General features: G+C 38.2%; 2 protein-coding genes across 7 annotated transcripts in view; both read right to left on the minus strand.

The window, feature by feature from the left end:
• The window catches only part of RIDA (reactive intermediate imine deaminase A), a 113,254-nt gene extending 109,678 nt beyond the window's left edge, over window positions 1-3,576 (minus strand). Inside the window, exon 1 of the mRNA XM_060611009.3 lies at window positions 3,569-3,576. The gene's annotated coding sequence lies outside the window, so the exon portion shown is untranslated. The remainder of the gene's footprint in view (window positions 1-3,568) is intronic.
• The window catches only part of NIPAL2 (NIPA like domain containing 2), an 89,154-nt gene that overhangs the window by 35,879 nt on the left and 27,052 nt on the right, over window positions 1-26,223 (minus strand). For 4 of the 6 annotated variants that reach the window (XM_078441667.2, XM_060611008.3, XM_060611003.3 and 1 more), the window contains 4 exons: window positions 22,553-22,621; window positions 21,373-21,544; window positions 13,477-13,583; window positions 3,721-3,780 (listed from right to left, as the gene is read on the minus strand). In XM_078441667.2, coding sequence (XP_078297793.1) covers window positions 3,721-3,780; window positions 13,477-13,583; window positions 21,373-21,544; window positions 22,553-22,621 — 408 coding nt within the window. The remainder of the gene's footprint in view (window positions 1-3,720; window positions 3,781-13,476; window positions 13,584-21,372; window positions 21,545-22,552; window positions 22,622-26,223) is intronic. The other 2 variants (XM_060611005.3, XM_060611006.3) reach the window with 2 other exon arrangements.

Consider the following 26,223-nt stretch of genomic DNA (forward strand, 5'->3'; position numbering starts at 1 on the left):
AGTTGGCAATTCCTTTCAGACATAGCTTTTGTGAGGTCATTTTTTGAGGCTAGTGGTGAAAAGCTTCATAGCCACAGAGCAACATTTGGCAATAAATTAGTTCAGCTTGTTTCCACACGGCCCAAAAAAATCTTCATTTGTTCCATCATGAAAAACAAACTTTCATTTGCTTGAGGCAGGGAAAAATAAATGATTTTCTTTTGTACATTTTGACAATTTAATTTTTAGCATGCTTATATGCTAATCCTTTTTTTTTTTTTTTTAAGCCACTAACTACTCTTTTCTCTGTTTGGTTTTAGTCCCTGTAAAGAAAAAAAAAATGCATTTTTAGCTTTTAACAGAAAGAGCTAAATTTTCCCAAGGCAACAACAATACAGACACAAAGAAAATACATGTGATTTAACACATTACTGAGTGAGGTTGGGGAAAAATCCTTCTCCGTAAGTATGAAATGGGTTATTACATTTCAGATCAAGATAATTTTATGACTTGCTCTTGGAGGCATGGGTATGGGATAGGTGGCTACAATTTTTCTTATTCCTATGACAACAGATTAAAGTTAAGAATTGATCACTTTTAACTATAGTCCAAAACAAATATGGGATCAGCTACAGAGCCCTACTCACAAAGCATTAAATTAGGAAGGCAAAAATACCCAATTAGAATTGTGGAAAATATTAGCTGAATTATTAAAGTTTGCAAAAATATCCTAATCAATGTTTCCTCTGATGAACCATTAGAGTGTAGGGATGTGTGACTGTGGTAGCAGCAATAATGATCAAAGCTGGGGGTGCCTGGGTGGCTCAGTCAGTTAAGCATCTGTCTTTGGCTCAGGTCATTATCTTAGTGGTCCCTGAGTTTGAGCCCCACGTCGGGCTCTGTGTTGAGAGCTCAGAGCCTGGAGCTTCCTTCAGATTCTGCGTCTCTCTCTCTCTCTCTCTGCCCCTCCCCTGCTCACACTCTCTCTCTCTCCCTCTCTCAAAAATAAATGAACATTAAAAAAAATCATGATCATAGCTAACATGGAAGATTTATTACATGACAGGCCCTATTCTAAGACTTCTACCTCTAGGAACTCACTTAATCCTACAAGATAGGTAATATTATCTTCATTTGAAACGTGAGGAAAATGAAGTTTAAGGAGAGTAAGTAACTTTGAAAGGTCACACAGTTCTCCGTCACTAGAGACTCACCCTCAACCATTACGCTATGCTTATATCAGGCTGCCATTATTAGAATACTGGTCCACCATTTACTAGTTATATGACCTTGGACAAGCTATTTAACCTAAGTATCAGTTCTGTAAATAGGTTGTTCCTACATTTAAATGAGATAGTTCATGTAAAACACTGATAGTACCTGGAAAGAGGAAATGTTTAATAAATATTAGCTATTATTAAAATAAGAGAAATTAGCAAAGAATCAAAGAATTAATAGAGGTTTAATTTACTATTATTATTTTTTGGTGTGTGTGTGTATATGTCTGTTTCTTATTCCCTATGTTACATTTTTAATATTACCTTTCAGGAATGAAGTTGATCGTAGACATGACAATTACATCAACAGGGCTTTATATTTCTCAGAGTGCTTATATGAATTATCCAGTTTGATCCTTAGAACAGTCTTCTATGTTTGTCAACAAACTGAGGCTTAGAGAAGTTAGGTAATTTCATGTCAGCCACATAGCTGACAGCGAAAGTTGAATCCAGATTTGAACCTATGAAAGTGAGTTTAATTTACATCCTTTGACATTGAGCTAGTTTCTTGCTTTTAGTAATGTTCTATTGATCTCGGGTTTTCCAAGTATATAATCAAATCATCTGCATACACTGATATTTCTATTTCTTCCCTTTCCATAATTGTGACTTTCATTAATTTTTCCCGATCCTAACTGGCAGCAGTTGAGTGCCATATTAAATAGAAAACTTACCCTGCCTTTTTGCACCTTTGTTAATACTTCTTGTGTTCGTCCCTCTGTACACCCTCCTCCAAATGCTTGGGTATTGCCCGTGCCTGTCCTATCCAGCTATCAGAACTGGTTCGAATGTTACCTCTGCTATAAAAAAATTCTCTCTGAGCTTCTCAACTAGAGTAACCTCTCTTTATTCTAAACCAGTGGTTCTCAACTGGGGGTGGTTTTGTCCCTCGGGGGACATTTGGCAATATCCGAAGTTGTTTTTGGTTGTCATAACTAGGGCGGAGGGTGCTCCTGTCATCTAATGGGTAAAAGCCAGACAGGACGCTGGTAAGCAGCCTACAGCACACAGGACAGCCCCCCGCAGAGAAGAATTCTCCAGCCTAAAATGTCAGCAGTGCTGAGGTTGAGAGATCCTGTTCTTAACTAAAGCCTCGAGGCATTAGGATACATACTGCTTTCTGCTTTTAAAAAACTTATTTATGTACATATTTTATCACCAACTGTATTATTTGAGGGCAGAGATTCCGTCTTCGCCATCTTTTTATCACCAGTGTTCACAATAGTTAGCAAGTCTCCCTATATATCCATCTGTATTACTTCATCAAATACTTTTGATTAATTTAAACATTAATCAACCATTAACTATAAAAGATGACATATGTTAGATAAAATGATTTAGAGTTTCCTTAAGGCATTTGACAAATGAGAAAAATAATGTAAGATGTAATTTGTTTTTAATTTATAAAATTCAGGCATTGCTCATTCTTATTTCTAATTCTGTACATCTTCCCCAAATGATTCCACAAACCAAGATATATTAAAAAAAAGAGTATAGAAAAATAATATATTTGAAAAGATACAATGCATATATGAGTGCATTTGGAAAAACATTTTAACCATGACAAATTTGATGATGTGAACTAAAAACTCTACTAGCAGAATCAAACCAAGGAGGAAAAAGAAAAAGTGAAAACACTTTCAAGACAACAGGCTCAAGGGAAACACAATCAGGGAAAACAAATGCTCAACATACCAACACTGGCGTCACATTTAAAGCTCAAATTTTTTTAAAAAATGTGATCTCCTTGGAAGTGAGCAGCCACTCCTTTATTTAAAGTGCCTAAAGTATCATATTCGTTATCATATGTCAGCAGCAATTCAGAGAAGACTTTGTCAAGGAAGAAAATATGAACCTCCAGAATTCTTCTCACAAATGGTATTTCTAGTAAGACGTAGAAGATACAATCAATAACATGATGGCTCTGCTATATAATAGCAACCCTTCTTATAGCCAGGAAGGCTGTTATTATTTTCTACTAACAGCTGTATTTCTAAATGAAAATCTGAAGGGGAATGTTCTCTGTTGTTTTTGGAAAGAGCAAAATACAAATTAGGTGGTTAATTGGTGCATCTAATTTTTGTGTGGTTTTCATTTTTATGCAGGACTTTCACTTGACAATGTAACAAATACATCCTTTGAAGTGGAAGACTCTATTAGGTAATACAGATGTTTTCTTGGATTTTATTATGCTCATGAAAATTTCATAACATTCATAATAATAGTATAAAATAATAATTCGCTGTGGTCAATAGCATGGGCAGTGGGCACAATGAAAACGGAAATACTTCACATGAAAGTGCAGATGGCAACTCCAAGAAAGAATCCTGGTCACCTCTAAATGAGATTTATCCATTTCAGCAATTTGTTCCCTGTTTTTAAAGCACATATTTTTTTTATGGATAATATTATTTATTTCCTGATCAAGCAGTGCTATAATTACATGACTTAAATAATTACTTACCTAGTAAATCTGAAGCTCTTAAATTTTCTTTCAGAAACATAACAGAAATAATGGCACTACCTAGAAAGGAAATGGCCATCAGTGGTGTTTCCAATATAAAAAACGTACATTACACGGTACCATCTGAAAGAAATTAAGCTCTTTGTGTCTTATACCTGATTAGCTATGTCCTGGTCAGAGACATCCAGCAGCTGTGGCTGTGAAAACAACTCCCTCTCGCCCCCTCATGGTTGAGGATACATAAAAACTGGCCTGGTTTACAATGGACCTAGGACAGTGGCTGGGATAATGCCCCATGGACAGCAAGGGCAAAACAAATGTTACTAAATAACTAAATGAATAGATGAATAGATGGATAGGTGATAGATAGGTAGATAGAGCAGGAAGGGATGGAAAGGCAGAAAGAGACAGAAGGGAAGGAAAGAAAGAATGGAAAGAAGGAAGTTTTAATTTTCGATATATGCCAGACTGAAACTCATTATTTCCCTTCATCTCCTCCTGTAATTCCTATTCCAAGGGGCACCTGGATGGCTCAGTTGGTAAAGTCTATTTCAATGACACCTCTAAGGAGCCCCAGAATCCTAGGACTCCTGCCAGTCTCCACTCTCCTTCATACGACACGTCCAACAGCATCCTGGGTCTGTCAGGTCCAGATTTCACCAACTGTCCATTTCACCCTCCTCTTCAGTCCACTGTCACTGGGCTTCATCTCAGGCATAGACCTCAAGCTCCTGCCACTTTCCTCACACATTTGTCCTCGATCTCTTTTATATTCTATGCCCACCCTTACTAAAATCATCATAATTCCCAGAACCATCATTTAGTTTCATTCTAATTTTTTTCAATTTTTTATTTTTTTTATTTTTGAGAGACAGAGACAGATAGAGCACTAGTTGGAGAGGGGCAGAGAGAGAGGGAGACACAGAATCTGAAGCAGGCTCCAGGCTCTGAGCTGTCAGCACACAGCCCAACGCGGGGCTCAAACCCACAAACTGTGAGATCATGATCTGAGCTAAAGTCAGACTCTTAACTGACTGAGCCACCCAGGCACCCCTCATTTAGTTTCATTCTAAAGGACTTTTATTCATGTTATTCCCTTTGCAACTTTGCCTCCATTTTTGAGACCAACTCTAGACTCAAGTATCACCTCTGGATTCCCCCAGACCCAGTCGACCAATCCACTCTTTGGTGTGATTGATTACCCCTTGTCATATAGCTTTCATGTTACACGGAAGATTTATTTGCCTATCCCCCACCCCCAACAAAGACTATCAGTTCCTTTTACTCTGAGATGTCTTATTTTTCTAAGATCTCCCAGGTGTAGCTAGCACATAGATAAGAGAGTTGGTGGGATCTCCGCCCTGCATTTACTGGCCCTCATAGTATACGACCCTCTTTCCCATTACTGAGGCTACTGAATCCTCAGCCTCTAACTGAGCCTTGACCTGTTTCTATGGCCTCAGGTTGTGTAGGGTAAGTTGAATCTCTCTGAGTTGTTCCTCTTATGGAGCCATTCCTCTATGAGTAGAGGCATGGGAAAACCCAAACTTGCAATACTACAAAATAATACACATCATAATTTGAATTTTAAATTTTTAACAGAAATTATTAGCAAGGCTTTTAAGTTTGTTTTTTAAAGTAAAACTATACAGAAGAAAATAGGGAAGAAAAGTCATCATAAAAATAACTCATCACCTAGAGAAAATTGTAGTTAGTATGTTGGCATGTTTATTTTACCTTAGCAGAGTTGAAACTATAATGCAATTTTTTTTTCAGTTTCCTTAGCTACCATATTACAAACAATTTGCAACATCATTAAAATTTTTTCATAGATAAAAATTTTAATAAGCCTGTATAATAATCCATTAAATCAATTAAATTTGAATATAACTATATCTGTTATTCTGGCAATTGATTTAAAACAAAATAAATCCATACCAGAAACCCTCATTCAAGATAAGCTGGGATTCTCATATGTTTTCTCCATCTTTTTCTCAACCTCGCTCTCTCTTATTCAAGTTGAGCTATTATTCAAGTCCTTGCAAAATTCTCCTGGGCAGGTTATTTATCGGAATGGACATTTCACACAGAATAAACGGAGTGTGAAAAATGTCCACCAAGCATGAACTTAATTGGGTGATGTGACTTTAAAACATTAAAGCAATGTTTCCTGTACAGATACATAGCCCATTAGGTTAAGAATTGAGTTCAGGACAGGGGTAAAAATGTATGAAAATTTTCCATTTCATATTTGGACCAAAACAATTCAGGGAAACTAATTTAACATTTCAGAGAATTAGAAAAAGTATAAAAAACAAGACCCCATTCCCATCCCATCACTGACCTCCTGTGTAATTACATAAGGAATGTTTTCAAGTGGAGGGAGATCGATCAATAAAAAATAGGTGAATTATCACTACTAACGCGTACCAAATCCAAATGTATTCCATTATAACAATCCTTAAGATGACTATTTCACAGCAAAGGAGTCTAGTAAGAAGGCAGACATTGCTTACATGGAATGAGGAAACCTTAGAGCTGATAGGAGATACAAAGACAATGTACTTCAGGTTCTAAACTTTATATCTGGGAGACATGTCCAGAGGAGTTGTTTGTTTATTCATCGATCCATTCACTTAACAAACATTTATATTACAGGGCACCTGGGTGGCTCAGTCAGTTAAGCGTCTGACTTCGGCCCAGGTCATGGTCTCATGGTTTGTGAGTTCGAGCCCCACGTGGGGCTCTGTGCTGACAACTCAGAGCCTGGAGCCTGCTTGGGATTCTGTGTCTCCTTCTCTCTTCACCCACCCCCCCCCCCCCAAAAAATAAATAATCACTAACAAACATTTATATTACAGCAGAATCAGAACCAAAGCCCACATTTCCTTATCCCCAGTCCAGAGCTCTTTCTTGTACACTACACTCCATCGCCTCCCTTGAAGGTAGAAAGGCATCATTTTCCTTCTTTTCTTGTTGCTCAACCAGTTTCAAAAATAATTTCATTTTAGAACCCATGGGGGCCACCAGGGTGGCTCAGTCAGTTAAGCATCCCACTTTGGCTCAGGTCATGATGTTGTGGTTCGCGGGTTCAAGCCCCACATCGAGCTCTGTGCTGACAGCTCAGGGCCTGGAGCCTGCTTCGGATTCTGCATCTCCCTTTCTCTCTGACCCTCCCCCTCTCGCTCTCTGTCTCTCTCTCTCAAAAATACATAAACATTAAAAAAAAAAAGAACAGATAGGGGAAAAGTGTTAGGTAGGTGACAATTTCATTGCTAAAAGAAAAATGGGACATGATTGGTAACAATAAACTTGACATATATGCATCAAATTATATCAATCAGCTACAAAATATTTATCAGAGTTTTAAGAACATTAATATGCTTTTACTTTCTGAAAGAACTTATATCTAATGCATTTCCATACTCATTTTTTTCTGTTTTAAGAGAATATGAGGTTTTCTACCAAACTGTTAGATAAGAAAATAAGATTTTTTAGTTTTATTTATCTAGCAAACGAAGCAATAAAAAAGAACATTCTGTTAAGGAACATTTACTTGTAATTCATTTATCTTTCAAAATATGGTTAAAATGAGAGCTGTGCTGAGCAAAAAGACAGTATCTGAGCAACAGCTAATAACATAACTTCTAAGTAGAACAGTAAATTTTTAAAATGAGAAAAAATAAACTGAAGTGCCTCCTATATAGTTGCAATCAGAGATTTGTCAAACTCAACCCTGTCTAGTTGTTGCTATAACCACACCACTGCCTGATGAACATCTAGGAAGAGGAAAGAACCACTATGCTTTTGCTCCTGTAGTGAAACTTAATATTCAAAAATAGAGCATTTCAAGATGAACAATTTTTTTGGTTTTTGATTTTTTTTTTTTTTAATTTGAGAGAGAGGGCATGTAAGAGGGGGAGGGACAGAGGCAGAAGGAGAGAGAATCTTAAGCAGGCCCCACGCTCAACGCAGAGCCTGAGGTGGGGCTCAATCCCCCTGAATCAAGAGTCAGACGCTCAACTGACTGAGCCACCCAGGCACCCCAAGATCAATAGTTTAAAAAGCATTAAAACAGGACACAGTTGTAAACTAAACAGATTTGGACTAGGTATGATCAACCTATAGTTACTACTGAGCATTTACGTCAGCACTCACATTTTATGTGCATTTTTGACTTGAGGCATATTTGGGCAAGAGGCTCAAGAACGCTTTTCCATTCTAGCCTTCATATGGACACAGATGGATACAAAGTGCTCACAGACATGGGTCTACACAGAGAGTACTTGTGGACGCTGGATTAAATTCATTACACAGTGTCATATGGTGACCCCAGAGGCAGACACTGAACCACAATGACCACAATGCATTAAAAAAGAAAAGGTGAAAGGTAGCATATGAAAGATAATGTACCAAAATGTAATCAGTGGTTATGTAGAAGTTGGGTGGCGGGGGGAAGATAGCAGGAATATTTTCTGTTAGGAGAAAAAAAACAAAAAAAGCTTCTACAGTGTTCCTATGGAGCCATTTATTAATGTATTCATTTAGCCCTAAAGTTGTAATGCTTCATTATCAGGAAGACTCTCAACAACAATTATTATGGGTGAGTCAACTATTCTGTTTTTGGCCATTAAATGACACTCAGATTAGTAATCAGAACAGAGTATCCTGTCCAGTCAAGGTTGATATAAAGAAACGTACATGTGGGAATTCTGATTTGGATTTCCAGAAGAAATTAGATAAAGGCCAACCAAGATTCTGGTGGCTTCAGCTAAACCAAGTCTAGATGTGGGCGAGGGTGCCAGGTCCAGGGGTCGGCTGTGGCCTGGTGTTGGGCTTCCTAACACTCCCTGAAATGAATCCCACATTTGTCCCTGATTTGCCTCCTTTGACATCATTCAGATTTGGTCCAAGGACTGGCTGTTATAAGAGTTGATGCTCTAAAATCCATAGCAGGCCTCAAGTGAAAGGAAAAAAAAAAACAACAACTATAAATTAATCTGGTGCGTGAGAATTCAGAAAGATTGTAGAAACTTGATTTGGATTTTCTTCTGTAATAGCTACTAATGGGGATCAGTAAAACAGAAGTTAAGCATCAAACTTCTAGATGTTAACAATCAAACTCAAGGGTAGATTTTTACAGGTGAGTTTAGATCTTTGTGTCTGTAGAATAGATAACTGAGGATTCCCTTTTTACATTAAGATATATGTGCACTTTACTAAACTCTCTTTACCCCCCAAATAATGATTTTTTACTAAAGGTTTAATGGCGCAGAAGAGTTCAATAACTATTTAATGCATTATACTATGGCCATTGAAAAATATCTTGCTCACATTTATTTACTACTTTTCATTTTTTACCCTTTATGACAACTTAATTTTTTATTTTATTAAAATGATTTCTTAATGTTTATTTATTTTTGAGAGAGGTAAAGACAGAGCATAAGTGGGGGAGGGGAAGAGAGAGAGGGAGACAGAATCTGAAGCAGGCTCCAGGCTCTGAGCTGTCAGCGCAGAGCCCGATGCAGGGCTCGAACTCACGGACGGTCAGATCATGACCTGAGCCTCGGTCAGACACTTAACTGACTGAGCCACCCAGGTGACCTGACAACTTAATATTTTAAATCCTTTTTAAAATTTGGGGCATAATTGACATACAACATTATATTAGTTTCAGTTATCCAACATAATGATTTTATATTTGTATTTCTGTTTTATTTTTTAAGATTCTGTCACTTAATACTTTACCGAAGTATAATTATATGCAATGTTATATTAGTTTCAGGTATACAACATTCAACAATTCTATCCATTTCTCAGTTCTCATCAAGATTAGTGCGCTCTTTTTAAACTTAATTTTTTATTTTAGTATAGTTGACACACAATCTTATATTAATTTCAGGTGTATAATTTAGTGATTTGACAGGTTTGTACATTATGCTGTGTTCACCACAAGTGTAGCTACCATCTGCCCCGTTACATCACTATTACAATACCATTGACTGTATTCCTTATGCTGTTGCCTTTTATTCTCATGACTTACTCATTTCATAACTGGAAGCCCGTATCTTCCTCTCTCCTCCACCCATGTTGCCCAAACCCCCATCCCTTCTCCTCTGGCAACCATCAGTTTGTTCTCTATAATTATAGGTCTGATTTTGCTTTTAGCTTGTTTATTCAATTTTTTTAAGATCATTTTTTTAAAGATTCCACTTATAGGGATTGCCTTAAGAATTCTGAGTATTCCCTAAGAATACTGAGCATCTCTTCATATATCTGTTGGCCATTTATGTCTTCTTTGGAAAAATATCTATTCAGGTCCTCTGCCCATTTTTTAATTGTATTTTTTTTTTTTTTTGGTTGAGTTGAATAAGATCTCTATGTATTTTGGATATTAACCCCTTATTGGATATATTATTTGAAAATATCTTCTCCCACTCAGCACTATGCTGTCTTGTTTTGTTGATGGTTTCTTTCACTGTACAAAAGTTTTTTATTTTGATGTAGTCCCAACGGTTTATTTTTACTTTTGTTTCCCTTGCCTTAGGAGACATAACCAGAAAGATTTTTCTGTAGCTCATGTGAGAGAAATTACTGCCTATGTTTTCTTCTAGGAGTTTTATGGTTTTAGGTTTCACGCTTAGGTCTTTAATCCATTTTGAGTTTATTTTTGTGTATGGGGTAAGAAAGGGATCCAGTTTCATTCTTTTACATGTTGGCTGCCCAGTTTTCCCAGCACCATTTGTTGAAGAGACTGTCTTTTTCCCATTGTATATTCTTGTGTCCTTTGTCATGGATTAATTGACCATATAAGTGTGGGTTTATTTCTGGACCCTCTATTCTGTTCCATTGATTTCTGTGTCTATTTTTTGCCAGTGCTGTACTGTTCCGATTACTACAGCTTTGTAACATGTCTTGAAATCTGGCATTGTGACACCTCCAGCTTTGTTCTTCTTTCTCAAGACTGCTTTGGTTATTCGATTCTTTTGTGGTTCCATACGAATTTTAGGGTTATTTGTTATAGTTCTGTGAAAAACATTGTTGGTATTTTGATAGGGATTGCATTAAATATGCCGATGTTTGTATATATTGCAAAATGGTCACCATATTAAGTCTAGTTAACATTGTTCACCATATATAATTACAGAATGTTTTTTCTTATAATGAGAACTTTTAAAATTTACTTTTAGCAACTTTTAAATATGCAACACAGTACTATTAGCTATGGTTGCCATGCAGTGTATGACATCCCATGACTTATTTATTTTATAACTGGAAGTTTGTACCTTCTGACTCTCTTCAGTCATTTCACCCACCTCCCATTTCCTGCCTCTGACAACCACCAATCTGTTCTCTGTATCTATAAGCTTGATTTTTTTGTTTGTTTTTCAGATTTCACATACAGGTGAGATAATATGGTATTAGTCTTTCTTTGAGTTACTTCACTTAGTGGAATGCCCTCAAGGTCCATCCATGTCATAAGTGATAAGATTTCATTCTTTTTTGTGGCTGAATAATATTCCATCATGAATATACACCATTTTTTAAAAAATTAATCCATTGATAGATACTTAGGTTGTCTCCATATCTTGGCTATTGTAAATAATGCTGCAATGAACACAGGGATGCATATTATCTTTTCAAGTCACTGTTTTGTTTCTTTGGATAAATACCCAGAAGTGGAATTTCTGGATCACATGGTAATTTTATTTTTAATTTTTTGAGGAACTTCCATATTGTTTTCCATAGTGGCTGCACCAATTTACATTCCTAACAGTGCAATTTACATTACTAACAGTGCACAAGGGTTCCCTTTTCTCCACATCCTCGCCAACACCTGTTACTTCTTATCTTTTGATAATAACCATTCAAACAGGTATAAGGTGATATCTCATTGTGGTTTTGATTTGCAATTCCCTATTGATTAATGATGTTGGACATCTTTAATGTACTTGTTGGTGATCTGTATGTCTTCTTAAAAAAAAAGTCTATGCAGATCCTGTGCCTATTTTAAAATTGGATCATTTGTCGTTTTTGCTATTACGTGAGTTCTTTATATATTTTGGATGTTAACTCCTCATTTGATATATGATTTACAAATATTTTCTCCCATTTAGTAGTTTGTCTTTTCATTTTGTTGATAGTTTCTTTTGCTGTGCAGAGCTTTTTAATTTGGTGTAGTCCCGCTAGTTTATTTTTGCTTTTGTTGTCTTTGCTCTTGGTGTCAAATCCAAAAACATCATTGCCAAGAATAGTGTCAAGGGGCTTACTGCCTATGTTTTCTTCTAGGACTTTCATGGTTTCAGGTCTTACATTCAGGTCTTTAATCCATTTTGAGTCAATTTCTGTGTATGATGTAAGAGACTGGTCGAATTTCATTCTTTTGCATGTGACTATGCAGTTTCCCAACACCATTTATTGAAGAGACTGATCTTTCTCATTGCATATTCTTGGTTCCTTTGTAGAAAATTAATTAAACACATAGGCATAGATGTATTTCTGGGCTTTCTGTTTTGGTCCATTGATCTGTGTCTGTTTTTATGCCAATACCAAAGAGTTTTGATTACTATAGTTTTGTAATATCATTTGAAGCCGGGGAGCGTAATGCCTCCAGCTTCGTTCTTCTTTCTTAAGATTCCTTTGGCTATTTTGTGGCTCTATACAAATTTTATAGCTGTCTTTTCTAGTTCTGTGAAAAATGCTGTCGGAATTTTAATAGGGATTGCATTGAATCCATAGATTGCTTTGGGTTGTATGGGCATTTTAACAATATGAAGTCTCCCAATCCTTGAGCACAGACTATCTTTCCATTTATTTGCATCATCTTCCATTTCTTTCATCAATGTCTTACAGCTTACAGGGTACAGGTTTTCCACCTCCTTGGTTAAATTTACTTCTAGGTATTTTATTCTTTTTCATGCAACCGTGACCACTTCTTAAAAGACACATTTAACCCAAAATTAAAACAATTACACTTTACTCATCTGTGATTATGGATATAATATTCATATCTGATTCAGTTATAAAAAACAAAACAAACAAACCTTTGGTCCATGGGTTACAAATTCAAATGCATACAGGGGCCAAGTAGGCAATACTCTATAGAGGAAAAAAGTAATGAAGATGGTGGGCTGGGGCAATGAAGGGTGGTAGGGTGTGATGATGAGGTTGGGGGCTGGTGTGATGAGGGTGGGGAACTGTAGCTATGGGGAGCAGTAGGGCCGTGGTGACTTGGAATATACAAGATCAGTGAAAAGTGGCAGCCATAATTCAGCTCTAGCCACATGCAAGTCCAGGGTTACCAAATCTGATTCTTTAAGGCAAACCACTTTTTGTGTTTCATGGTCCAGTTTTTAAACTGGAAAATTAGTTTGTATTCTTTAAAAGCATTGCTTAAGCCAAACAAAACACAGCCATGATCTGATCTACAAGACACCAGTTTTTGAAATCTCACCTGGTCTGCAATGAAAACGTCATCAATTTTCATTTAGTGTACGTTCCATTCATTGGTTAGCCTCTGTGATCTGAAGGGAAACCAGGCTATATCTTTATAATATAGTCAAGTAGAAGGCAAAGTAGTAAAGGAAACCATTTCATAAAAAATAACCCATGACATGAAAAGAACATATTTATATAACAATGCTACAAACAGATCCTCACATGTAAATATCTGGCTTGTGGTTTCTGACCACTTACAACGGCAACTTTATTGTACTGCTAAAAAGCAAACCACGAAAGCACTTTCCCGTCACTCACCATCAAGCTTCAAACATGTGGACACGTTGAGCGTGCTCCCAGGCTCAATCAACTCTAACTGTATGGAGGTACTGAGTGACCCAAAATTATCATTCCCTGTTGTAGAACTGTAGGGGTAAAGTAGGTCAATTACCACATACTCTATGGAGTTAGGATTTGAAAATCTGAAAATGTGAGAGTTTTAAAAGTGTTTCTTTATAGAGAAAAAAAGTCCTACCACCCATACCGGCAGGAATGCAGGGGTCAAGTTGTTCATATTAATATAAAATTTGCTTGCGTCACTTATTGAAGATACTGGAGAAATTATTCATAGGTAATTTGTATAATTTCAAACAAGGAAATGTACCTGGATTAAGACTCTGAAAAAGTAAAAACTCTGTCGCTGAGAAGATTAACTCTGTATTATAAATTCAATAGCACATTACTTCGTCAGTAGCAACTTCTCTAGAAACACATCCTCAAAAAGTCAGGATGGGTGGAAAAGACCTTTCAAATAGAGTTTTTTAGGTTTTAGGAATGCTCTCAGCTAAGTGCATGAGCAGACATAAAATGAGAACTTCAGAGTTTAATTCTGCGCATTTTATTTAGGCTGGTCTGGGGACAAATCTGCTGGAGCAGACAACCCAAAGCCACTGAGAAAGGGATATTTTCTGCATATTTCCAACATGAAAATAAACGTCTGCGTGAAGTGCCCACAGGCAGCCCATGCGGTTTAGAGCTCTCGTGATTTCATCCAGGCTGGCACTAAGCACGGGCCTCCAAAGGACAGAGAATTTGCAGCATCTAGGTCTGTGGAATGCTACAGGTCACTTGCTTATTGGTCTGTTTATGCTTCCTTTCATTTGTTTCTAATAAAAATCTTGGAGACCAAAGTTTCTGCTTGAGATGACTTCTTTAGAGTTCCAAAAAGGCCTCACCAGAGCTTTCTGGCTACACTAGGACCATCGTCTAATGGGTTACAGACACACTTCAGCTTACAGCTCTATCACGGCACAACAGAAATACACGAAACAACATATATCCCACATCATGAATTTCCATTTGGGCCACAGCCAGCATGTTAGGGAAAACTGGAGATGGAAAAGACTTAAGAGTCACATGTCTCATTCTCTCCTCATTTTCTCAGGGCATTTGGCTCTCTAACTTTCATCCAAATTAGCCCATCACACAGTGACTACTTCTCTTAGGAAATTATTTGAGGGCCAAGGAAATCTCGCTGCTATCGATGTTATCATTCCATGTAAAATTCCAAGTGTTTGATCTCATACAATTCATCTCAAATTTCATCTACTCATTACTCACTTCTATACATCTGGGCATTAATGAAGTAAAATAGCAAGTTTGTGTGTCTCATACATTACCTGACATAGTGGATGCTCATTCAATATTTGTTTCTTGCCTTTATTTCTAAATTACTGCCTGAATTCAACTTGGAAAGGCTGATACAGTCTGTGAACTCTCTTCAAATTACTTTAAATCAATATACTCTCAGAGGTACGGAACTGAGAAATGTCATTGGTGCTTCTATTATGCCCTATTTCTCCCACCCTCCCTGGCCCTACAACAACCTTCCTTCATATTCCACTCCCTTACCACCCCTACACAAATTAATTTTTTGTTGTTGTTTTGGGTTGTTTGTTTTTAAAAAGATTTTTTAAATGGATATTATTTTTGAGAGAGACAAAGAGACAGAGTATGAGTGGGCAAGGGGCAGAGAAAGAGGGAGACACAGAATCCGAAGCAGGCTCCAGGCTCTGAGCTGTCAGCACAGAGCCCGATGTGGGGTTTGAACTCATGAACTGCGAGATCATGACCCAAGCTGAAGTCAGGCGCTCAACCAACTGAGCCACCCAGGTGCCCCCACAAATTAATTTTATACCGAGTAAGGTCTACCATGAATCTCCTTAATTCCATGTGACTTCAACTCTTTCGGTTGTTGATGGCGTCATGATTTTTAACCATCTCTCAATGCTTCAGCACAGCATAGATCAGTCATGAGGATGAACAAAAAAAGGAAAATGTGAAATGAAAGCCTGTACTTTGTAGATGCACAAATAATCTAACTTAACCCCCAAAGGACAGGCTTAAAAACTTTTAAGTATTTACAAAAGTGAATATCCATGAGTTCCTTGCAATGGAATGTTTAACCATTATGCTTTTAAGCAAATGTTTTTCTCTTCCAACACCCAAGAACAGAACATCCTGTCCTCATTTTATCAAACTTCAAATTCAAACCAGCTCTACAAAGCTGTATTGTGTGATTTTCCTGTACTATGCTTTCCTGGAGGAAGCAGACGGAAAGCAAGCAGACACACGCAGTCACATCTCCTAGGTCTCAGTTAAATGGTAAGTACAGGTATTAAACAGGTCATTGTGAGCATGATGAAAGCTGCTGGAGGGGAAATGCAGGACCAGGGCTGCTGTGTGTGGTTGAGCAGGTTGTACAGTGCACAAAGACACAAAATCTGAGAAAGCACCACCCACATCTCACATCTTGCTGAGTTGTATATCTCTCAGGACAATTCTATGACAGATGGTGCCTAAGCATGCTGTACCAATGAAATCACTGTATCACAGTAATTTGCAGACAAACAGAAATAACGTATCACGAGAAAGGCTGCCTTTTTCTAATTCACAAAAAGACACCATGTAGACAAGAAGAGGGCCCTGTAGGGTGCTAAGGGAACAGAGAGAATAAGCCTGTTTAATTTAGTCTAGAAGCCAAGAAAGACCTTCTGGGGAGGGAAGGATTAGTAGTAGTTTAAAATTGTACTACAAACTCCACAGAATATCCAACTTATTTCTTTTTACTAGATTTTTGGTATAACAGTTTCTCTAAAAACACATTCTCAAATTGCAGTTAGACCTTGAAAGAAATCTGCCCTTCGGCCTCTCTGAAGTTAATTAGCAAGTAAACAGAAGTGATAGGAAGCCAGAGCAAGAAGACAGAAAGTTACACACACATCTTAGGCTGCTATGCTTTTCCTAGGACAAATTTCTGTGTCTGTTTTTTTTTTTTTAATATTTTTTAACATTTATTCATTTTTAAGAGACAGAGACAGAATGTGAGTGGGGAGGGAAGCAGAGAGAGAGGGAGACACAGAATCCAAAACAGGCTCAAGGTTCTGAGCTGTCTGCACAGAGCCTGATGGGCGGCTTGAACCCACAAAGCGTGAAATCATGACCTGAGCTGAAGCTGGACGCTTAACCGACTGAGCCACCCAGGTGCCCCTGTTTTTGTTTTTGTGTGTGTGTTTTTTTTAATGTATTTTGTCTTGGTAGGTTATTTGGAAATTCTGGTATTTTCCAACACATTTCAGTAGGAAACATGTGGAACAATCAAGGGGTAATTGCTGCTCAATGGCTGAACAAATGAGCTGTGAGGATCCTACTTTTCTGCTCCCTGAAAATGAGCCATTACATGGATGAGAACAATGGAAAGCATTTCTTAAACTGGTTCCTCCATTTTAGAGAATTTAATCATCAGCCATCTTCTGGGGGCATGGGAAGGGATGCCCTTATGAAGAATGAGCTTTGTTTCTAAGTAATACTAATAATTATAAATCACAGTGACAGTAGCTAGTGTTGTCTACATGTCAAACTCTGCAGTACGTATCCAACACTGTTCTCAGCCATTTGCGTTTACTCTGCTTTTCCCCAGGACAACTTCTGAGGTAAGAACTCTTCTTTATTTTTTATTTTTAAGGAATCTCGACACACAGCATGGGGCCTGAACCTACAACCCTGAGATCGAGGGTCACACGCTCCTCCCCCGACTGAGCGAGCCAGGCGCCCCCTGAGGTAAGAACTCTTTGTATCTCCACTTTACAGGTTAGCGATCTGAGGCATGAACCTGTTTACATAACTTGTATGAGGCCACAGAGCTTTCCAGCGGCAGAGCTGGGATTTGAACCCTGGCAGTGTGGCCCCAGAGCTCATGTTCTGGACCATTCAACTGCCCTGTCTGGTTGGGACAAATATCCAGCCTAGGCTAGAGACTAGCCTAAAATTGAGAAATAACCACTAAGCTTTCTTAACTAATGGAAACACAAACACAAGTCAACATCTAGAACTAACCACACTGCCAGTGTAACTAGCGTTATCAGTCAGAATGAGCGTTTGGATGTATTCTCCAGTGAGAAAGACCTTCAGGGAGAAAGCGTAAGGTGACGCAAGAATACTAGGGCTCTGACATTCTCAGAAAGCTGGACCCAGGCCTGGGCATTCAGATCTGCCAGGATTATTTCCCATTATCCAATCCTTAAGACTCAGACAGGCTAGATCACTCGCTCGTGCCGGGCAGTGGAGATTAGAGAATTATTAATGTGAGCACTGCCTTAAGAATTCCCTAAAGGGTTTTCTGCAGAATTGATGTCCTTTTTCTTTTCTTCTCTTTTTTTTGGGGGGGGGGGGCAGACAGAAGGAGGGAGGGAGAGAATCCCAAGCAGGGATTTTTTTTTTTTTTTTTTTTTTCCCGCTGAGTGTGGAACGGAGCTGGTGCTGAGTGAGCCTGACGCAGGGCTCGTCCCACGGCCCTGGGATCATGACCTGAGCCAAAACCAAGAGTCAGATGCTCAACTGACTGAGTCTCCCAGCGCCCCAGAACTGCTGTCCTTTGAGGATGCTTCATATAAAAACATTTTGTGGTCAGTAGGTTCCAAAAACCTGGCTGACTGCACCTGCCTCTGAAAGACTGACAGTGTGCCCAGAAACCCAACACTAATGAAACCTGGCTGACATTTAAAACCCAATATCACAGGGGCACCTGGGTGGCTCAGTCGGTTGAGCTTCCGACTTCGGCTCAGGTCACAATCTCACTGTCTGTGAGTTCGAGCCCCGCATCGGGCTCTGTGCTGACAGCTCAGAGCACGGAGCCTGCTTCGGATTCTGTGTCTCCCTCTCTCTCTAACCCTCCCCCGCCCATGCTCTGTCTCTCTCTGTCTCAAAAACAAAATAAAAAACATTAAAAAAAAATAAATAAAAAAAACCAATGTCACAGAACTCTGTTTGATTATGGAGCTCTTTGCCTCCTTTGGAACCACCAGTAAAACCAGGGCCTGAGGAGCACGGCTGCAAGGTGAGCCTGTCAGCAAGGAGCGGCAGAACACATGGAGAAGGGGAAAGCAAGGAGAAAGGAAGATGCTCTGAGGCAGGACTGTGAGAAGAGCACAAACCGAGATAGCCATACTGCTTACCATGGTGTTTCTTACATACTAGCCCTAAAAACAATTTGTTCAGTTAAACTTACAAAGGGAAAAGGAATTTTGATTATGTAATGCAAAACAGCAGGTCTGACATATTAGGGGGCCTGCCATGCTGTGGGTAGCGAGATTAGAACACATGATTACCCACACGGTATCTCCCCTCACTTCCGGAAAGGAAAAAAGGAGCATGGTGTGTTGGTGTCAACCAGATCACCTCGGCAGAGGGAGGAAGATGGCAGAAAGTACCTACCCTTCGGTTGGACTTCAGAGCTCAAGGTTTTTTTTTTTAAAGTTTTGGATTTTAATTTTCTTTCGTTCTTTTTTTTTTTTTTTAATTTTAAAAGTAACAAAAGATAGAAGACAGACCAGACAAGAATATGCAATCTCCCATCCCATGCAACACTGCGATGTATACTATCTATCTTTTTTTTTTTTTTAACTCAGAAGGAAATTTTGATTTCTTTCATGAATTTCTCAAGACATAACAGTGGGGGGAAAGTTCCAGCACAGAAAAGTGTGGACGCTTTTCTGCCTCATCTGTAGACAGAGCCATATGACATGGCTATTTTAAAAATACTCTCCTTTTTGTTTCAGGTCCTTTAGAGTTTCTAGAATCTTTATAAGGAACCTCAGGGTGGTAGGGGTTTGTGCTGGGGACTATTCTCAATCACCAGTGGTCCACAACCCACCCACGACACTTCACAACCTAAATGCAGCTCAGGAATGCTGTGGGAATATTTACTCGTGAGCATATACTAGTTTGCAAAGATTGTAAAGTAGGAAATGGCTTGTATTTGAGGCTGTAAGTTTACTTCTTTGAACCATTTTATGGGCAGACAGGGAGGCTGTTAAAAAGATTGTAACGTTGAAATATCAACTGGGGCTAAAAGCACACAAAGAATGTAGCATTAAGAAAGGTCCACCTGTTAAACCAGTGAGCTCAGAGTGTGAACATGAGTGGACTGGCCCCACAGGGGGCTTGGGGAGGACAGGGCACTGTCTAAGGTGAGTGGGAAAACTTAAGCTTCCTGTTACTAATGAGAGCTTTGAGCAAGTCAGGCCAAGAGGAGCAGCCTTGCAAGCAGCTCAGCTGAAGGGCTGTGAAGGGTATCAAGGTGACCTTAATCTCTGGCGACTTCCAAATTCTCACTTTAGGTCCCACAGAGCTTGGCTATATTTCATTTCTTTGAAATCTCTGACCATTACAACAAGTCCAGCCACACTCCCCTTCCTTTGAGCTAGTTGGACCAGCTCTCTTTTTCTTGTTCCCAGAGGAAAGGATTCCCAGTGCTGAGTGACTCGAGATAACTGCAGAATTTCAACTGAGTGTACCAACCCTCCTCCAGGTGTCTGTTTATATTCCTGGACACTGTTTTGTCTACTTCCTGGAAATGAAGCATAAAGCAAAACAAGAAGCAGAAATAAAAACCAGCTCTAAATATACAGTCATTATGAAGAAAAACACAACATTTTCAGAATAACTGGGGCCTGTAGAAGTCCCAAGGTGACAATATAACGAGATCTTTTATCTATCATTTGTCAGATCTTGAGAAGAAAAAAAGAAATCCACAATGTCCACATACATAGTACGTGTAGCAAAAAGAAGATATGCTAAAATTGCTCATTTTATTGGGATGTTAAAAATGGTAAATGATTATATAAATTGTGTGCCTATTCAGAGAAGTAACAGTATGGTAATTTTAACTGAACAATTTCTAGAAAGCTACAAAAGTGTTCTTTGCTAAATATTCTACCCTAGTACACCACGGAAGTATTTTGAGTAAGATATTTTGAATGATTAAGAAGGAGAAACTACTTTCAACATAAAATAAAATTCTCTTTGAATACACATTATTTTGGTTTAAACTCTGCTTTCTTTAAGAATATCATATTCTTAGGAGAAATATTAAAATTGGGACACGTGAGCACATCTTATGCTTGATCTAGTTGTTACCAGACAATAATCATCAACGTGTTTCTATTTCAGTGAAGATTTCAAATTCACAGACATTTTGAAACATGCTGTTTCCATAGCAGCAAATAAAGAGTAAAATTAAAAGGATTTTTATTGATTTTAACAAGTCTTGGAAAATTTATTCATCTTTTTAGCAGTGATTTTGCTCTTTTTTTTTAGTCTTTAGCAACATCTCATATTCTCTTTTCTATATATATTTAGTACATCATATAAATTTTGAAAAATAGGTTAATTGTGACATTACCGTAAATGTACACATTCTTATAGTAATGGAGAATAACCAATATTTGATCCTTAGTGTAAAAGAGATACTGAACTATGCAGTCAAGATGAGGCATCAAATGCTCTAACTACAAGCAACATCAGCTTAACATCTGAATAAAATACAACACTGTACAAATATTTTTACATAATTCATTAACGATTTAAAAAGCATGGTATAACATTTGCTGTTACTATTAATTTATTAAGACGCACACACTGGAAATAAGCCTTTCAAATATCAATACTACAGCTACAAAATGCAAGTTTCTTTCTGTTAATGTGGCCCCATGTTGGCAGATAAGTGAAACCAGCAGTATAATCGTTCCAAGTTAACCTGCGAAGAAAATAGGACTTCATTCCTTTGTTCGCGTGTTGTTTAAGTTGTATGTTTTTCTGCCAATTATTCTGATGTCTAAAACTTTCTATTTGTCAAAACACAGAGAAATGGCTCACCTGTAACAGACACACAGCCTAACGGAGCGATGAGAGTAATGGGGGCAAATCCGTAGGCTGCAAAGTTGCCCATCTCCCCAACGGCCATGAGCACGGCCCCAGCCCACCACAACATACTCTTGAAGTACGGCCTTGGGTGTTCCTGGTGTGCCAACTGGACATGAGAATATTTCTGGAAGGAAATCAGGATGCAAATAAGAAGATATCTCTACCACAAATTAAAACTTGCCCTGAAAAGTTTTGGTCCTGTGCATTTGCATCATGGCTTTTATTTGCAGGTTATTACAGAGCAATTGCTATGGCTTTCTGCTTGTTCCAAACATATTAACTGCAGAAGTGACTCCCATTGATGGAGAATTTTGTGGAGGAAAGGGCCTTCTCACATAGGAATGTTGCTTAATTCTGATAACTGTAAAGTTAGTACCAGTCTTCCTCTCCAAAGATGAGGAGTATGTTAAGGAGTTAAGTGTCTTAACACTACTTTCAGAATGTCGAAAAAGTTCAGATGCCAAAATAAACTTTCGGGAAATAAAAATAATAAGTTACTAAAGGAAAATCCTTTGAAAATGGATTCAAACGTATGAGTCAAAGTAGCTACCACAATAAACATAGCAAGGCAGAATGCTTTGATAGTTGGGGGTTGGGGTGATAGATGCTTATTTACATCTGGTTTGAGTATTTTTTGTATTTGAAACACATATATTCATGGCCATTACATAAAGCCCAATTTCCTTATTGATTTTATGACAACTGAACTTACTTTCTTATAAGAAGTATATACAATTCTAGATTATGTTTGAAAACTTAAAAAAATAATAAAAGTACTAGAAGAAAACACAGAACATTAAAAATAAATCTTGGTTTACGCCAAGATTATGAACAACTTTGGTACAAATTTGTGGTACAAATTTACAAACTACTGAGGCACCTTGCCTAGGATATGCAATACTATTAAGATGCCCACAAAAACATTTAATTTCTTTTAAAATTAGAAGAAGAAAAAAGTGAACGCAATCCAGCCTAAGATATATTTGTCTTTATGTCAGTGAGGTCATAAAATATAATTGTTTAGATTTTTTGTGGAGGAAGGATCCCAGGAGGGCAAAAGTGCCTGAGACCCCTTCAAGCCATAATGTGTCCCTAGATCAAACTACACTTAGAAAAACAAGCTACTTCTTACCTGAATATTTAGGGAAATACTGATTACCAAGTTTCCTAAAATGGCCAGCAAAACTCCAAAAAGGTGAATCTGTAGAAGAAAATGTTTTCTTTTTTCAGTAACACTTGTAAGATATTTACTAAAAATCCCCTCCCCCCCAAAAAACCAATAAAATTTAAGTTGATACATTCATTCATTTGTTCATTCATTCAGCAAATATTTACATAGCACCCATTTGCCAGGATCATTTGGATTATGAATAGTGGTTTTGTCAGGATTTGGTTTTTTTCACTTTAGTCAAATATTATTCTTTAGAACTAGCTCAATGCTTTACTGAATTCTCTAGATATTTGTTTAATTCACTAAAATAAAGAAAATAATTAGCAGGTCCTTTTTCTAAGGTGCTTCTTATTTATCCTTTCTGTCAATTTTCCTCAGCAACCCCTCTGATTGCGGTGTTCATTGCCTCAAGGATGGACCGTAAAATTGTTTCCCATCTGGTCTCCCTCTCTCCTTTCTCTTAACATATTCTGGAGGACTGTAGTATGAAAGAAAGATCACTGGCCTTGGAGATAAAGGATGAATCTGAGATTCAGATCTATTTTCTTTTTTTTTTTTTTTTAACATTTTTTTTTATTAGGGAGAGAGAGAGAGAGCACAAGCAGGGGAGGGGGGCAGAGAGAGAGAGAGAGAGAGAGAGAGAGAGAGAGAGAGAATCTCAAACAGGATCCATGCCCAGTACAGAGCCTGATATGGGGCTTGATCCCACAACCCTGAGATCATGACCTGAACTGAAATCAAGGGTTGACCATTCAACTGACTGAGCACCCAGGCGCCCCAGATCTGCTATTTTCTAACAGGTAACTTTGAGCAAATTATTTCAGCTCCCTGGCCTCAGTAAACAAGAAGATGTTGAATAAGATGTTTCCAAAATCCCTTTCCCTCTAAAGTTCTATGATCTCCATCGGGGGTAGACTACATTTTCCTACTACTACATTAAATATGCTGTGGTATGGTCCAGATGAGGACGGCTTATGGGGAACTGGTAAAGTAGTTTTATATTTGATGTAGTTGACTGTAGAGAAACACTGTGGCTTTCTCTGATCTTGCTTTCTCAGACTCTACATGGTAAGTGCCTTTATTCCTTCTTCTTCTTTTTTTTTTTTTTTTTTTTATTTTTTTATTTTTTAATATATGAAATTTACTGTCAAATTGGTTTCCATACAACACCCAGTGCTCATCCCAAAAAGTGCCCTCCTCAATACCCATCACCCACCCTGCCCTCCCTCCCACCCCCCATCAACCCTCAGTTTGTTCTCAGTTTTTAACAGTCTCTAATGCTTTGGCTCTCTCCCACTCTAACCTCTTTTTTTTTTTTTTTTTTTTTTTTCCTTCCCCTCCCCCATGGGTTTCTGTTATGTTTCTCAGGATCCACATAAGAGTGAAACCATATGGTATCTGTCTTTCTCTGTATGGCTTATTTCACTTAGCATCACACTCTCCAGTTCCATCCATGTTGCTACAAAAGGCCATATTTCATTTTTTCTCATTGCCACGTAGTATTCCATTGTGTATATAAACCACAATTTCTTTATCCATTCATCAGTTGATGGACATTTAGGCTCTTTCCATAATTTGGCTATTGTTGAGAGTGCCGCTATAAACATTGGGGTACAGGTGCCCCTATGCATCAGTACTCCTGTATCCCTTGGATAAATTCCTAGCAGTGCTATTGCTGGGTCATAGGGTAGGTCTATTTTTAATTTTCTGAGGAACCTCCACACTGCTTTCCAGAGCGGCTGCACCAATTTGCATTCCCACCAACAGTGCAAGAGGGTTCCTGTTTCTCCACATCCTCTCCAGCATCTATAGTCTCCTGATTTCTTCATTTTGGCCACTCTGACTGGCGTGAGGTGGTATCTGAGTGTGGTTTTGATTTGTATTTCCCTGATAAGGAGCGACGTTGAACATCTTTTCATGTGCCTGTTGGCCATCCGGATGTCTTCTTTAGAGAAGTGTCTATTCATGTTTTCTGCCCATTTCTTCACTGGGTTATTTGTTTTTCGGGTGTGGAGTTTGATGAGCTCTTTATAGATTTTGGATACTAGCCCTTTGTCCGATGTGTCATTTGCAAATATCTTTTCCCATTCCGTTGGTTGCCTTTTAGTTTTGTTGGTTGTTTCCTTTGCTGTGCAGAAGCTTTTTATCTTCATAAGGTCCCAGTAATTCACTTTTGCTTTTAATTCCCTTGCCTTTGGGGATGTGCCGAGTAAGAGATTGCTACGGCTGAGGTCAGAGAGGTCTTTTCCTGCTTTCTCCTCTAAGGTTTTGATGGTTTCCTGTCTCACATTCAGGTCCTTTATCCATTTTGAGTTTATTTTTGTGAATGGTGTGAGAAAGTGGTCTAGTTTCAACCTTCTGCATGTTGCTGTCCAGTTCTCCCAGCACCATTTGTTAAAGAGACTGTCTTTTTTCCATTGGATGTTCTTTCCTGCTTTGTCAAAGATGAGTTGGCCATACGTTTGTGGGTCTAGTTCTGGGGTTTCTATTCTATTCCATTGGTCTATGTGTCTGTTTTTATGCCAATACCATGCTGTCTTGATGATGACAGCTTTGTAGTAGAGGCTAAAGTCTGGGATTGTGATGCCTCCTGCTTTGGTCTTCTTCTTCAAAATTACTTTGGCTATTCGGGGCCTTTTGTGGTTCCATATGAATTTTAGGATTGCTTGTTCTAGTTTTGAGAAGAATGCTGGTGCAATTTTGATTGGGATTGCATTGAATGTGTAGATAGCTTTGGGTAGTATTGACATTTTGACAATATTTATTCTTCCAATCCATGAGCAGGGAATGTCTTTCCATCTCTTTATATCTTCTTCAATTACCTGCATAAGCTTTCTATAGTTTTCAGCATACAGATCTTTTACATCTTTGGTTAGATTTATTCCTAGGTATTTTATGCTTCTTGGTGCAATTGTGAATGGGATCAGTTTCTTCATTTGTCTTTCTGTTGCTTCATTGTTAGTGTATAAGAATGCAACTGATTTCTGCACATTGATTTTGTATCCTGCAACTTTGCTGAATTCATGTATCAGTTCTAGCAGACTTTTGGTGGAGTCTATCGGATTTTCCATGTATAATATCATGTCATCTGCAAAAAGCGAAAGCTTGACTTCATCTTTGCCAATTTTGATGCCTTTGATTTCCTTTTGTTGTCTGATTGCTGATGCTAGAACTTCCAGCACTATATTAAACAGCAGCGGTGACAGTGGGCATCCCTGTCGTGTTCCTGATCTCAGGGAAAAAGCTCTCAGTTTTTCCCCGTTGAGGATGATGTTAGCTGTGGGCTTTTCATAAATGGCCTTTATGATCTTTAAGTATGTTCCTTCTATCCCGACTTTCTCAAGGGTTTTTATTAAGAAAGGGTGCTGGATTTTGTCAAAGGCCTTTTCTGCATCGATTGACAGGATCATATGGTTCTTCTCTTTTTTTTTGTTAATGTGATGTATCACGTTGATCGATTTGCGAATGTTGAACCAGCCCTGCATCCCAGGAATGAATCCCACTTGATCATGGTGAATAATTCTTTTTATATGCTGTTGAATTCGATTTGCTAGTATCTTATTAAGAATTTTTGCATCCATATTCATCAGGGATATTGGCCTGTAGTTCTCTTTTTTTACTGGGTCTCTGTC

This window comes from Panthera onca, chromosome F2, assembly GCF_046562875.1.
Source record: "Panthera onca isolate mPanOnc1 chromosome F2, mPanOnc1 haplotype 2, whole genome shotgun sequence".
In the NCBI taxonomy this organism is placed as follows: domain Eukaryota; kingdom Metazoa; phylum Chordata; class Mammalia; order Carnivora; family Felidae; genus Panthera; species Panthera onca.